Here is a 15143-nt window from a genome sequence, read left to right on the forward strand (position 1 = left end):
ATTCACCCATGTGAGGCCCACATGGGCATGTCGGCCAGGTGGGAGATCTAATATGGCTACAGGCCAGAAAATTAGTTTTGACAGGCAAATATATGAGCACCTGGCAAATTAAGTGTTGAGCCAGCGCTTCTGATTAACATCTCTACAAAACCTCCACAGATATATGTCCCAGCCATTCACAGATATGAGAGTATAAAAATATTACAGCAGTTTTAAATCACACTTTATACTCAATTTGAAATACTTGAAAAGGGAGTGTAAAACCTGCAGTATGAACCGATGCTGTAAAAGGCTCACAAAGTCAAAGTGTGTGTGAGGACGCTGCTGGTTGTGTGTGTGTGTGTGTGTGTGTGTGTGTGAGAGAGAAAGAGAGAGAGAGAGAGAGAGAGAGAGAGAGAGCGAGAGAGAGTCACTCTCCCCAGCCCCCTGCCCAATTTTCACAGAGGCTGGGTTTCATCAGGTTTTGTATTTCAGACCTATTGATTATCTGCAGTGAGGGGGCACTGTGACAAAACCTCAGCAGGAGTTCTCCATCTGTAATGAGCCATGTGCCAAAAACAGGCTCTCTCCTTCACACACACACACACACACACACACACACACACACACACACACACACTTGCTCTGCTGTGTTATTGCTTCCCTGGTTATGAAAGAGAGGTATAGAAATATGCTCTCTAATAAAAGCAGTAAGGCTCATGCTGGTGAATGCTTCTTTTATAGGATGATCCAATCTGCTGTGAATCAATAAAAACATTCACAGTACATCGCATTTATACCCTTAACACACATATAACATCTTGGGCTGTATTTCGTCTTATTCTGTATGTTTCATGTGAATGTTACAATTGGTTAGCTGATCGATTCGCTTTCAGTGAGGCCCAGTAGCCCCTGTGGTCCTCTCTTCCTAATCGATTCTTATCTCCCTGACCTTTGAGTCTCCTGTACACATGAGTGCGGCCTAAAGGTGCAAACACGGAGATGGAGAGCGGCACGTACAGCTCTGCAGAATGCAGCACACTTACCAGCCAGACTACTCGGCACACAGATTACACACAAGTAGGTTTGAAGTTTTAAGATCTCAATTATTAATTTCGAATCTTCGGGACCTTAGATAAAGATGAAAAGCCGTTACCTCCATTTTCACGGTACATGGCTTCCATCTTGTGGCGGGAAGAAGAACAGCCGCCCATGGACGTCACTGTCGTAAATAAGAAACACACACCTCGTGGCAGTGTCGCTTGACGGCAATGTGTAATTTTAGAAAATCGACATGGCTTCCTCGGTGATTTGCAGAGAAACACAGAGCAGGTATACAGCAGCTGTCATTAAATCATGAAAACAAATAGCTTACGGACTTAACGGTCATGTCTACCATTAGTTCACTACAAAACCAGTCGTAAATGTCGCATGTGGTGCTTTGAATTAACCTCCTGTTAGCTAGCAGACCTGTAAAGTGACCACTGGGATTCTTTTTTGACACTACCATTTCAGGGTGAGTTCAGTGCTAAACAGAGACGTGAAGCAGTATGGAAAGAAGTACATGTTTGACTGCAATGAGGAGACGTGCTGGAATTCAGACCAGGTAAATCTACAGCTGTGTCCAAGTGCCATACAGTACTATTCTGTGTACAGTCTGTACTGGTTACTAATTGTCCTGGTATTCTGTTTTTGCAGCTACTAACTAATCAAGATACGTCATCGTTTTATTCTAACAGGAAATGACACAATACTCAAACTGCACCTTTAGAGTGCCACCTAAACCTAATAAAGAAAAAAAAATGTTTTCTGTTCTCACCACTATTTACAGTACGTGTTATTTTTGCAGCTGTTAGAAGCTCTTCCATTTCTATTGTGTATAGCATTGGAATCAAGTACATCAACTGTGCACTACTTGCAAAACCTGATTACAAAGACGCTCAAGATAATGTTCCCATAGACTTCCCTCAGCTACCTGGATCTTACACTGTTTGTGTCGCAATGAGTCATTATGAAAATTTTATTTTTTGCAGGGTGAATGTCAGTGGGTGTCTCTGGAGTTCCCCCAGTCTGTCACGCTATCAGAATTAAAGGTCCAGTTCCAGGGAGGCTTCTCTGCAAAAACATGCAAGCTGGAAGGTGAAACCCAGAGATTACATTTTCCAACTGTAAACCTCATCACAAATGGTGTCCTAATGTGACTATCCACAGCCACCTTCTTTTTCTTTTCTTTCTTTTTTTTTTTTTTTTTTTTTTTTTTTTTAACCATTTTCTATTGCAGGTGTGACAAGATAAGGTAAATGATTTTCCACTTGTGCTCTCTGCAGGTTGCCTTAAAGATGGAGACTTTACAGTGATCAGCCATATTTACCCAGAAGACAACAACTCGCTTCAGATATCCTTCATTCTTACTATGCAGCATTTGTGAGGAGAGATTAGAATGGTTACCTGGGTACCTACATTTTTTTTCTTTTAATTTCAGTGGGGTGGCAAAATCTGAAAAGCTGCTGTATATTTTCTTCTTCTGCTGCTATTTACATTTAACTCCTGATTATGCATTATTCATAATTTACAGACTATGATGTGTTCCATAAATAATCTTTAGTTTGAACAGAGCTACTGTATCAGACAAATCTCAGTAATCCATGATAGATTTTTTTAAACATAGTTAACACTTAATGTTAATACCCAGTGCAGTTGCTGTAATACAGTAAAAACTCAGTCTGCCAATCTACACAAGGGTTATTACAGCAGCTCAGGCTGCACCTGTCACTCTAGGAACTATGTGCTTCCTGTTGGTGTTCTAGATGGGTCGTAATAAGTAACTGACAATATTTTCCTAGGCATGCTTTACATTATTACCATGCTTATCTTGTTCTTAACTCCACACCCACAGCTTTCCCATACAGGAGGCCCCTGCAGTGGACAAAGTAAAAATAATATTTGAGAATAGTGCCGACTTTTTTGGGAGAATTATTGTTTATTCCTTGGACATCCTGGGGGAAAACGCTTCATGACCATTTTTTAACCCTCTCGTGAGAGAGGAAATGACCCCTGAGTAAAGTACAGGACACAGGATGGTGTGGTGGCACTTGGGAAGCATGTCATCTGCACTGCCACCTCCTCAACTGATGTGAATGTGGCCTTTTTTGGTATGGACATTTTCATGGATCTATCTGGCATTCTCTCTTCATTACCTAAGGACAGGAGGCATGGCATGGAGTCTGAATCAGTGTTTTAATTGCAGATTTAAATGGGTTTGTTGTGATGATAAGAGCACTTGTAATCCCTTATAATCTATATCTATATTGTGCCTTTGAGATGAAGTGGCATTCAAGTGGAACAAACAGTATAAAAATACATTTTTATTAAAACTTGTTTACAGTCTTTTTTTGCTGTCCACCAACCAAACAAAAAATAATTCTGCTACATAAAAGGGAATGCACATATATGGAATAAACTATTTATAAATTAACAAATGCAGTTTACTCAGTGTAAATGTCTCTGCATATGTATTGATCTATTACAATGACTTGTAATTATAACAGGCATTTTAGTCATCTACAAATGACAACTGGATGTAGATCTGAGATTATCTGTGTCAGGCTGTCCCTTCCATTTATTTATTTTAACTAGTGTCATGTCGACGTTGGTGTTGGCTTGTAGAGTTTCAGAATATGGTCCTCCAACACTTTCTGAACTAGGAAACAAAATACATGAAATTGTTAATTCACTACAGCAAAACATTCTTTACAGTAAGATAAAAAGAAATCATATTTGTCAGGTAGAAGACAATACATACTCTTTTTGTGTCCAAGGGCAACAGCTAAGGCCATTGGGCTGTACCCAGAATCAGACTCAATGGTCATGTCTGCTCCTTTGGCTGAAACAGAGTACAGTAGTGGCCATTAGTAAAAGCATTTAAACAGAATTTGCTAGAATTTATTAATTTATGGACATGCAATGTACCTAAGAGTGCCTCTACACATTTGATGTGGTTCCCTCGTACAGCATAAAGAAGAGGAGTTCCACCATTCTGAGAATAAAATACAAAAGTGTTCATTAAGAGCAAAACAAACACATACATTGTAATTCTATTTCAATGTTTAATAGACTTTGTCAGCCATCTTAATAATGTGTGTTGGCTTGCCATAACTAGTAAATTTTGCAGATTTCTGATGATGCGTGACATAAAGAAAGTCATAAAAGTACCCAGTCGTAAGTGTTAATGTCTACTCCATGTCTGAGAAGAGACTCGACAATGTCCACATAACCTCCAGAGCTGGCCAGTGTCAGGGCACTCTCTCGCTCCCTCGCGATTGTTTTGGGGTCTGCACCCTGAAATATAAATGCAATAAACATTAGTGAGATGGTGCATTTAGTCTTAATGACATGTGCATTTCTTTATGGTCAGCAGCAGTTGCTTACTTCTAACCTTTTCCAAGAGAAAATCCACCATTGCTTTCTCTCCAAACGCTGCTGCCCACATTAGAGGTGTAAAGCCCCGTTCATCCTGTTTGCTGAGCAATGAACTGTCTGCAAAATAAAACCGATCACAGCCCGACAGAAGGAATTTTATACAATTTAGTACTGGTGAAAATCTGCATCGTGTTTTACTGCTTGGTGGATAGCAGTGAGATCCAGACCCCTCACCTTTACTCAGATGTGCAGCCACTTGTGAAACCTCGCCCTGAGCTGCCAGCTGGTGGATAGACAGAGCTAATGGAAATAAAATCTTCATATCTTCATGTGATCAAGCCAATGAAAATACAATGATTGCTTGTCTAACACAACTTTATTAAACCTTTGTACTTACAGTCTAATGTTGCTGGGCGAACTGTAATCTCATTCCCACGCTGTTTGTTGGTCAGAGTTGTGGAGTGTTTGAACAAACCCTCTTCATCCACATCCATGTTCTCTGGAGACACCAGCCCAGTCAGATGAACCACAGCCATGTCAGAGGAAGCAAGATATTAAATGTTAAATTGATTATTTTAAAAATCAGATGACTTCATGTTACACATGATGCCTAACATATATTAAAAGACAAAATAAAAAGGGGTCAAATACCATTGGACGTCTCATCTCTGGACTCGTAGGGACATGCGTTAGCGTTAGTTGCCTGAATATTTTGGCCATCTGCAACCTCATCATCACCTCTGGTCTCCATGATCACTGCAATAAATAAAGACACGAACTACTAAATACTGTGGTGTTGCCATCAAGAAAAAGTAGCCTAAATTTTGTTTATAAAACAAATTACATTGTAAACTCACCACATCCAGCCTCACAGTCTAATTTGCGCTAACTTCCTTTTGGGAAAACTGAAAGTAAAAATCATTTCAATTCACGCGACGGATATCACTGGCCATCGAAGTGTGCCTACGGTACATTACTTATCGCTCAGCTGATTTACTATTTAATGAATCAATTATTTTAACAAAACAGAGGAATCACCCCGTGTAACGTAGCACAGCGTCTGGCACTCTTTGAAGGAAGAACTGTTTTTACATAATCAATATTTCTGTCCGGAATATTGTCGTGTGACACATGACAACAAAAACACGGAAGAAGCAGGAACCAGCTGACATAACACGCTAACGGATGCACTGTTGTTGTCAAATTCCTATTGTAACAACAAGCTTGCATTATGGAGGACCAAGAGATGCAGCTGAAAGTTAGACGAGGTAAATACAAGATACATAAAATCACCATTTCACTTACCTCATTGTTACCTAGCAGCTAAGCCAGTAGCTGTTAGCTCACCTTTGCCGCTAAGCTAATGCTGTGCCGCCAGTATTGTGATTAAGCTGTCCTATGGCCATTTTTCCGTGTCCGCTGGTTTTGGACGTTTCCCTCCGTTGTTTCTAACACGGCTCCTGTATCCTCTCTGTCTGTCTTTCTTTGACTCTACAGTGTCTGACAAATTCACCGAGAGCATGTACGTACTGGCTAACGAGCCGTCAGTGGCTCTCTACAGACTGCAGGAACACGTCAGGAGGTCGCTGCCTGAACTGGTGCAGCACAAGGTATTCAGATTATGTTGTACTGTTGTAGACCACAGACTATATAAAAAGGTGAAGACAAAAACCGCGAGCTAGTGCGTGTGATCAGACGACATTTTGTTGGGGAATGGGGTTTGGTGTATTCACAGTATAATTGTGTGAGCCCCCTTAAAAGCCCAGTTCTTCATTTTGTCCTCACATTACAACGTCATTATGTCTCAGCTGTCTCAGTAAAAATGCAGTTTAAATTCGTCAGTTAAAACTGAGGAAGACAATAGTAAAGACACAACTCCTTAAATTAATAAATCATTTATACTTAAGCCTGTATTTTATTTTGGAGGCCTTTTTTACAGCAGACATTTTGACTTGACACAGAAGGAAAGCGCAGGTGTTACTAATAACATTAACACTGCCTCTGTACTCCTCAGTTGTCTCAGTAAGCCATGACAGTGAGCCAGCATGAATAATACCAGGAGCCTGAAATTGAAGCAAGTAAATGGAATTCATCCACCATTAATTTGATTATTTACACCTTTGCTTGTCTTACCGCTGCATGTCAATATGTCACAGGGGTCCATTTGCTGATATTACTTTCTCACTCTCTCACTTCCTTGTTTCCGTGTTTTTGTTTTTGTGTTGGTTAGTGTATACAGTGAGTTAAAGAGGTACTTTGTAAGTAATAGCTGATGATTTAGGTACCATTCACCTTTTAGAATACAGGTTTGTTTGTGTTCACTTTTGCATAACAACCCACAAAATATATCTAAATATATACTGATAAGTTCAAAAAATTATGACTGGTACTCTGAGCAGTCTGCGGCTGTACAGCCCCATAACATTTCTTCCACAACCAACAGGTTATGAGAACAAGCTGTTCACTCACCATGTCATGTATCTGAGAGATACGAGATAATCGACAATATTCACTTCATCCGTGAGTGGTCATAATGTTTTGCTTTTACTTTTTTCTCACTTCCCACACAGACAGATATGCAGAGCTGGGAGGAGCAGAGTCAAGGAGCCATCTATACTGTGGAGTATGCATGCAGGTGAGAAAATGCACAGACCTACATATTTTCCCAAATCACAGTGGCCCAATAATATGACTGTTAACACTGTCATTGGTATGCTGGTTTTTGCAGTGCTGTGAAGAGCATGACGAACAGCAGCATGTATTTCAAAAATATTGACAGTCTGCTCCGTCAAGCCATCAGCATGAAGGAACAGATTAGCAACTCTCAAGGACGCAGGTAGGAGGCAGCAGTGAACATCTTCACTGAGACATGGTGGTGTCCGGAGTGTAGGGGTGGGCAATATGACATTGTTTTAAAATTATAATGATATTACACTAACATATGCATATGGTGCCATAGAGCATAGTTAATCAGTGTTTTTGATTTATTGTGTTAAAGGCGTTATTATTCATCTGTTAAGATAGAAGGATCACTGTTCTCTGGTCCTTTACTGGACTTTGTTGGACCTGACACGCCTATTTCCTTAAAAATGTGAAAATAAGGCTGCTGATTAAAAAAGCAACAAAATGTGTAAATTTAAATGCACACTGATTTGTTGAGCAGCAAAGTTAGTTCTGTGCTGCTGTCGGCTAACTCAACTCTTCCATGTATGACACATAATTTTAGCTTTAAAACTGAAAGAATAAGCCTATAAATATACACTTTAATGTATCTACATTTTGTTGATTATGAAACTTGTATATAAATGCAGTGCCTGTGGGTATGACATATTTGAAGGCCCAATTATATATGATGTAATAATACACATTTCTGAAAAACAAAAACAAAATGCCTTTATCCCTGTGTGTGTATAGTAAAGTGTCAGTATGAGAGCCTTTCTCACTTTGCCAAATCAGCTCATCTTTGGAGTTGGTTTTCATGCGCAGTTATCTTTCCAAACCAATAGTGATTGACATAATTACTGTCAATATTTAAAAAAGCCAGATAATCATAGAGCATATCACCCACCCTGACTAAAGTGTCAAAGATCCACTTGTGGGTCCTTGTACTTTCACATTTTCAGTGGCTCAGTGTCTCGACTTTTATCCTGTTTGTATTCATTCTTTGCTCCACATCATACCTTTTGTTCATGTATGACATTTGTTTCTGTTTGTTTTATTCTATCCATTATTTATAATAATTTGGATCAATTAATATTTTTGCACATCAGCTAATGTTTTTTTTTTTGGCAATTTATTCCCCCAGTACAAAATATTGATCCTGTTCTGAACTCTTTGTAGTGAATAGGAGTGTCATGTTTTCTGTTGTGTTTCTTTGTGTTGTTTCTTTATTTCCCACTGACACCTGCATGCAGCTTACATGATGTGACCCATTCTCCTAGTCCCCTTGTCTCTGCTCCACATGCCCCATCCACTTCCTCATGACCTCTGAACAGAGGTGTCCAGGTCAGTAGTTTCTCCCAACATGACAAAATCACACTCTAAGGCCTCTATTAAGACATAAAATGTTTTGTTAGCGAGTTATAAATTAGTGAAATGTGCAGTAAAATGACCTTTCAATTCATTTTGTAAACATTGTTTTAATGTCTTATTTAAGTGTTCAAAATTATTCTACTTTTAAATTGAATTATATTTTCTAGAATTAATTTAAAGTTGATATGAAATAATTTTGAACAACACAAAACAAAACACTCTGCACATTGTGCACAAATATTTGGCAAAAAGCTGCCATATACAGCGAAATAAAGTATTTACATTATTACAGTGAAAGCTATAAATTTGCCAGATTGATATTTGGGCAACATTGGTGTGTATGAGATTTAAATCAAATTCATTGATACGAAACACTACAAATTATACAAAATATCAATATGTTTTTCATTGAACTAAAAATGCCATAATGCCAACAGGAGAAATCAGTTGATGAATGTGTAAAGTTGGGTTTGTTTTTAAATCACAGTCCCGTGTTGTCTAATCAGTCAGGATAAACATGTTGCATGTAGAATAATACAAATGGACAGTTTTACACCTGTTTGAGATGACACTTATGTTAGCAGTCCTCTTTTGACATGTATAGAAGTCATCAGTGTCTTAAACCATAAGCTCAGCTTCCTTTATGTCACACAAGAGTAGAGTCTTTTGCAGAGATCCCTGACTTGCGTGCAAGGACACTCCTCATCTCGTTGTTGACCCCATTCCAGGGTTTAGCCTGGGCCTGCAGTAGACCAGATTCAGTAGACAGGGTCCTGTGCATTCTGGGACAGCTGCCACCGCTGCTGTAGCCGTCTTTATCACTAGCCTGGCCCTGTGACCCTCCAGCAGGGGAGTACTGCTGTTGCTGGTATGGTTCTCGTTGTCTCGGGTTGCTACATTGAGGGAAGGGGGAGATCTGATGTTGGAGGTGAGACTGGCTGCGGTGCATCCGTGGTTTGTCCACACCAATTTTGAGCTCGCAGGGCCGAGATAAAGGCGTGTTGCTGCTTCGGTGGTCATTCTGGTAGAGGGTGTTGAGGTGGTCACTGTGATAGTGCTTAGCACTATAAGAAGCTTTGACCAGAGAGTGAATTACAACGACCAGCAGGATCAGGATCCCTGAAGACAGGACACAAGCACTGGCAATACCTGTCTCCACCTCAAATATTAGGAGCATAAAGATGGACATTGCTGCCAAGGAAGAGAAAGAGGAAGGAGAAAAACAGAATTTACTCACACAGAAGAAATACTAAATTCTTTCCTCTATTTTTAGCAAACAATGTTAATCTGTAATGGGACATTAAACTGTGCAAAGCAGATTTTGAAAGTTGTTATTTTCTACTTAAATCCCTGCTTCCTACTCTCACCAGACACGTTTTACAAGTTAGGAATTACAAAAATGTGTCTCATTTTGTTGAAATTATATATAAAGGCCAATTGTTCTCATCTGAGTTGTCTATGTTTGTCTGCAGGAAGAGGACCATGGACTCTGGCATGCTAAAGGAAGGGGGAGAAAAACACAGCTCTGGGATGTGACGTGACTTCCTTAGCTGGTGGTGTTGTTTTCTACAGTCCCTTGCTCTGCAACTTCTTGATTGCCGCTAAAGTGGGGTCATCAGGACGACACCTCCTCATCACAATGGAGTGACTGCCTCCAGTGACCCCACAGTACAAGCCGCTCAGTGGAACAGAGCACCACAGCGCTGCCAGGTTCAGCATTAAAAACACTTAAGTCATGGACGCTGCTCAAAGAATGCATTGTTCTCTTGGACTCGCTGGATGGACCAGAAAGAAAGCAGCAGGGCTGTTTTTGCCTCTGCTGTTGAAAATCCACTGCAGTGCCCATGTTTTGGACACTAGTTTTCAGGGTTTTTTTGTGTTTGTTGTTAGACTGAAAAGTACCCAGCATGCAAATTATAAAAGCTTAGTACACATACACATTGAAAACAGAGAAGTGTGCTAGAAAGCAATAACAGGTGCCTAGCACTAACCCGTGTTTCAGTTCTTAAATGTACCTCCATGCCAGATTGGGTGAAATGTTCCAGAGAATTCAGACTCTTAAAAAAACAAGAGAATCACATTTTTCACTTTTATTTTCTTACCTGCCAAGTAGACAGAAACCCCCAGGCAGAACAGTCCAATAGCCACATGTCGTACAGCTCTGCTGTCCAAAAGGAACCAGTCTGCTCTGTTGCAAGAAATTACATGTTTAGTGTCTTGTCTCATAATGTGTTTACACTAACATTGCTACTTTAGCTTTTAAATAAATCCATGATTTTATGCAATTTCTGTCATTTCTGTTTTGGCAGTTTTCTTTTGTTACACCTTCTTTGTTATACAATCAAACTTCTCTAATTCCTTTTTATTTCTTCCCTGATAAGTTTTTATATCTGAGCTGTAGGTCCTAAATCATTTGATTGATGATTATTTTGGTCAGTTTAAATGCTAGATGTTTTGTGCAGCTCATTATTATTCACATTTTCTTGGAATGTCCCCTCTGTCAGTGGGGAGGTCCTGGGGCATGCTGTTGGATTTGTAAACCGACGTGGGAAAGGACCAGCTAGAGGCCGTGCGCTGGGTGCATAATGAGAGGGAAGCCATTGTTTCGATGGGATTCATTGGGGTTGAGAGGTGGGGGTTGACCAACAACATTGCAGTAAGGGCCTCTGCACTCTGACACATAAAGGCTTTTATGCTTCTGAAACCATGTTTTCTTATAATGAAACTTAATACAGTTAAATTTATCATCCAGGATAAGGTTGTGGTTTGCAGAGAACAATTAAAGAAGGAGGAGAAACAAACACTAAATAGATTAAATGTCAATTTCCACTTAAAGCAACAGTGTTGTGCACTGTGACCAGAAAATAAGAACCCCTGTAGGATGAAGTGTTGTTTTGCTCTGCCTTATATTGAAAGTTATATATTCATGTCAATTACATGTCTGAAGGAGAAAAATAAAAAATAAAATCACCTAACAATATAACACAGATTTAAAAATAAAGCTGAGTTTAAAAAAATAGTTCCAAAAAGTGACACCATGGTCGTATTGATTGCAGCACTTTTGTATTGGATTTTATATTAGATGCACCTAAAGGATAGTTAAATAGTATGTAAATGATGTAGCTTTTTGTGTATATAATGGTAAATGCTCAAATGTTTTGTAACAGTAGCACAAGTAAAGAAGAGTCTTAAAGTCAGCAGACTGAAATTAATGCCCATTATACAACAACCGCTATCCAAAGTTTGCTAACATTAGCCACCGTAGGCTACTGGTCATACCAGCCCAAATAAGGATGAAGTAGCAAAAGTGAACTGAACTGAGCAAAAGTGTTTTGTTTTGTTTTTTGTGTGTGTTTGTGTGTGTTTGTGTGTTTTCGCTTTATCTTTATTGTCTTCTCTTTTTTATCATTGTTTGTGTTGTTGCTGATGAATGAGAAACTGTTATTTCTTCTTTTAAAACGCCTACCTGAGTGAAGTGAATCTCCTGTGCGTATTAATATTGTAATTAAGTGTAGTGCGGTCACAGGTGAGTGTAAGCCTTCAGACGTGATCCAACCTATCAGAACTGACCGGAACTATATGTTTTAGTACCGTTTAGATCTACAGCAGAATAACACAAGTGAGGGAAGTAGCTGCAATGGCTGCCGCAGTAACAGGTGGTAGAAGAGCAAGGTAACATGCTGCCTAAATACCTCTCAGTATCCTGCTCTCCTCTGCACACCTCTGTTGAAAAATAGCTGTGGAGGAGACACACCACCACAGAGCTTAAATTGAGGGTGAGGGACAGAGCAGAGAGCACCGTGGAGACCGGCAGCAACACGGCCCAGACATGAGCGGGTATGACCGAGGAGGTGGAAGGGGGAGACTCCTTCACCGACGCCTGTTGAGACTGGAGCTGGAAAATCAAAATGACCGATAAAACAGACATGATGGCGGATAAAATCCCCAGTAAAGACAGAACAATTAGAGACCGCTGGCTGTACTTGAGCGTCATCTTTGTCCCAAATCTCCAGCGGTCAGGTTTTCTGCAGAGAATAAAAACTTTTCCTATCCTGGTCGGACTCCTTAAAAACAGCTCTCAGGCGGCGATCCTAAACTCCCCAAAAGTGCGCTAGCATTGCAGTGTGTATTCAGTGTTTTCCTTTGTCCTTCCAGGATGAATAGTTTCCTCCCCAACATGGATTTTTGCAGCAGTTTGCCTGTTATGCTGGAGCGCCCCGCTGCTGCGTCTGAGCATGTGATGTGCTTTAAATCCCCAGATTAAAAAGTTCGCAACAACAATGGACTTTTTCTCTTGGATCCTCAGTAACAATGCGTTGACGTGCTCCTGCGAGAGGCAGAGCTCACTGACTAAACACAAAACACTGGCAGAACAATGGACCTTAAAAAAATTCCTACCATTATATTAAAACGTGAATTTAATTGCATTGCTTTTTTTGAGTTACGCAACAATATAGCCAATTAAAAGCAGTAGCTATTATATATATATATTATAACCTGCATTATCCAAAATATGTTCTAAGGATTCGTCCTAAGGATTCGTGCACATCCTGTAGGATGACCTGAGCTGCACTAAAATAAAATAAAATAATAATAATAATAATAATAATAATAATAATAATAATAATAATAATAATAATAATAATAATAAAAACAAATAGGAGCTAAAATCAAATGTGACAATTTGTCCAAAAGGTCTAAAATTGTTCCAGTGCAGAATTCAGACCATGGCAGTTGTAAATTACAGCAGGATTTGCAGCATCTTAGCTAACCCCTGATTATTGTTGAACACCCTTTTATTCTGGCTGCAGCTCCTCACATTCTCTGACTTGAATTAACTTTACTTTAGTTGCCGTGGAAACATGCACAGCTTAATAGGGATGCACTTTTTTTTTACTGCATCGATTTATTTTTACAATCACCTAAACTAACAGCTATACTTTTACCCCCATGTGTATATTACAACTGTGTAATAAGATAAGTTATTTTTCCAGTATTGAGTTAATAGATTATATTAACTGTTCGCTATATGTATAGTTCATTTCTAGGCTATGACTGCTGGACCACAAACACCTTGACTTACTTAAGGTCTGTGACTTATGATACAGAGCCCTTATTGTTCTGTTAGAGGTTGGGGGGGTTGGAAGGGATAAAGGTGTAACCCATGTTCTGTTGAGATGTAGATAAGAATGCAGCTATAAAAGTACACAATGTGAACAATTGCTCTCACACATGTACACTGACCATGGAGGTTATTTCTGAATTCGACAGCCTCACCACATGCTCTAAAAGGGTCGTGGCTGATCTTGTCGAAAGCAGAAGTGAGAAGTTTCAGGAAAATGAAAAAAAAAATGGACTTGATACGGAAAGTTCTCAAAGGCGCTGTTATCTCTATAGTTTCTACTTCATGGCTTTTGCCTTCTGTTGTTTATTTACGACATTTAATAATCAAGGTTGTGATTCAGTCGTCAGTCTCCTGATTGACAGACCTCTCACAGTGTTAAGAATACATTTATGAGAATACACTTGCATAAACACCACACTGAGGAAAGGCAGAATTTCCCCTTTTCTACAGGTGATTAGCTGCCTGTATTTACAGCTGGGAGTTTGCACTATTCTCTGTTGGCGTGATGTGGCCACTGCAGATGAATCCTGGAGGTAAAGGCTTTGGCAGTCTGTAGGGATGTTACTAACTATTGCATCAGATGCACAGTTTGAGTTTCCTCTTGGGATGTCAAACTGTGTGTGTTCGTGTGTAAGTAGCATTATATGTGTGTCTGTGTGTTGATATGTTTGTCAGTGTGAATATGTGTGTGTGCGTGCGTGTATGTGTGTGTCAGAGAGAGAGAGAAATAGAGTTGTTGTCCGAACTTCCAAAGATGATCCGCGCTAATAAATTGTCACTATATTATTTTTAGGAGTAGCCTACATTGTGTCACATCCCAAAAATAGTCAATAATGCAGCACATTCAGTTATTACCTCTAAATATATCTTTTAAGCTGACAGCATGTCTGCTTTCCATCACTGTCTTAGCTTTGCTTGGGATAATTTTATTTACCATTTTTTCCTTTTCCTCTCTCACTCCATTCATCATTTTATAGTAGAAGTACAGTATAGATGCAATCCAACAGCCTTGCCCCAAATACATCCTTTGTGAAGCTGATGTTAAATGTTTGTAGAGCGAATCAGAGAGTTGCTGATCAAACTATGTTGGTTTTTCGGGGCTGTTACTTATATAACTTGTTGCTGTATCACGCCATGACCTATTGTTAGGCATTCCTTTATTTTTGTTCAACCCATTAGGCCTGTAGCTGAGGACAAAATTCCAGTTATAGTTTCAATTAGTACTTCATTTTAAACTGGGATGAATTTTGTTAGATTTACTCACAGCAGCAGCAGAATTCAGACATGATGTGGAGAGGTAACTGTCTCCGTCTTATGGCTGAAGGAAGGGCTCTTCAACCAGCTGTGCAGTCATATCAACAACACTGCTTTTATTTAACTATGTATTTATGCCCAGGTATTTTGCACTAAATTAAATGATAGGATTATATATGGCCTTTGATTTAAAAGCCCATGATGTACACAAAAACTAAAGTAACTCAGAGATGTTTTCTCAGAAACCTTCATTTTTCATTTTTAATGTTGTGCAGCTTTATTAAACCCTGAAGTAATATAGGATTTTGAGATAATAATAATAATAATAATTAAA

At 39.3% G+C, this 15143-nt stretch overlaps 4 protein-coding genes across 8 annotated transcripts; 2 read left to right on the forward strand and 2 right to left on the reverse strand.

Moving 5' to 3' along the window:
• Positions 1 to 1169: 1169 nt before the first annotated feature.
• Positions 1170 to 3353, forward strand: nr2c2ap (nuclear receptor 2C2-associated protein). The gene is made up of 5 exons (XM_023404146.2): positions 1170 to 1311; positions 1495 to 1585; positions 2013 to 2118; positions 2307 to 2374; positions 2874 to 3353. The coding sequence occupies exons 1-5, from the start codon at positions 1274 to 1276 to the stop codon at positions 2994 to 2996; spliced, it is 426 nt and encodes a 141-aa protein (XP_023259914.1). The 5' UTR covers positions 1170 to 1273; the 3' UTR covers positions 2997 to 3353.
• rfxank (regulatory factor X-associated ankyrin-containing protein) lies at positions 3332 to 5902 on the reverse strand. Of its 3 annotated transcripts, none has more exons than XM_023404145.2 (9): positions 5746 to 5902; positions 5050 to 5154; positions 4796 to 4897; positions 4633 to 4698; positions 4415 to 4515; positions 4192 to 4317; positions 3949 to 4015; positions 3782 to 3862; positions 3332 to 3679 (listed from the first exon to the last, which is right to left on the reverse strand). In XM_023404145.2, exons 2-9 carry the CDS (start codon positions 5147 to 5149, stop codon positions 3618 to 3620), a joined length of 705 nt encoding a protein of 234 aa, XP_023259913.1. In that variant the 5' UTR covers positions 5150 to 5154; positions 5746 to 5902; the 3' UTR covers positions 3332 to 3617. The 3 variants fall into 3 exon arrangements, with proteins under 3 accessions (XP_023259913.1, XP_023259911.1, XP_087029571.1); XM_023404143.2 differs by lacking the exon at positions 5746 to 5902 and adding an exon at positions 5256 to 5475; XM_087173445.1 differs by lacking the exon at positions 5746 to 5902 and having other exon boundaries at positions 4796 to 4895.
• borcs8 (BLOC-1 related complex subunit 8) lies at positions 5495 to 10715 on the forward strand. Of its 3 annotated transcripts, none has more exons than XM_023404150.2 (6): positions 5495 to 5666; positions 5896 to 6008; positions 6969 to 7033; positions 7127 to 7234; positions 8340 to 8403; positions 9903 to 10715. In XM_023404150.2, the coding sequence occupies exons 1-5, from the start codon at positions 5630 to 5632 to the stop codon at positions 8380 to 8382; spliced, it is 366 nt and encodes a 121-aa protein (XP_023259918.1). In that variant the 5' UTR covers positions 5495 to 5629; the 3' UTR covers positions 8383 to 8403; positions 9903 to 10715. The 3 variants fall into 3 exon arrangements, with proteins under 3 accessions (XP_023259918.1, XP_023259917.1, XP_023259916.1); XM_023404148.2 differs by having other exon boundaries at positions 5615 to 5666; positions 8313 to 8403; XM_023404149.2 differs by lacking the exon at positions 8340 to 8403.
• On the reverse strand, positions 8532 to 12748 carry tmem221 (transmembrane protein 221). Its single transcript, XM_023404151.2, has 3 exons — positions 12123 to 12748; positions 10533 to 10618; positions 8532 to 9621 (listed from the first exon to the last, which is right to left on the reverse strand). The coding sequence occupies exons 1-3, from the start codon at positions 12422 to 12424 to the stop codon at positions 9077 to 9079; spliced, it is 933 nt and encodes a 310-aa protein (XP_023259919.1). The 5' UTR covers positions 12425 to 12748; the 3' UTR covers positions 8532 to 9076.
• Positions 12749 to 15143: the final 2395 nt, after the last annotated feature.

Source organism: Seriola lalandi, unplaced genomic scaffold (genome assembly GCF_002814215.2).
Source record: "Seriola lalandi dorsalis isolate HSWRI2012SDOR001 ecotype SW California unplaced genomic scaffold, Sedor1 jcf7180002054224, whole genome shotgun sequence".
Lineage (NCBI taxonomy): Eukaryota > Metazoa > Chordata > Actinopteri > Carangiformes > Carangidae > Seriola > Seriola lalandi.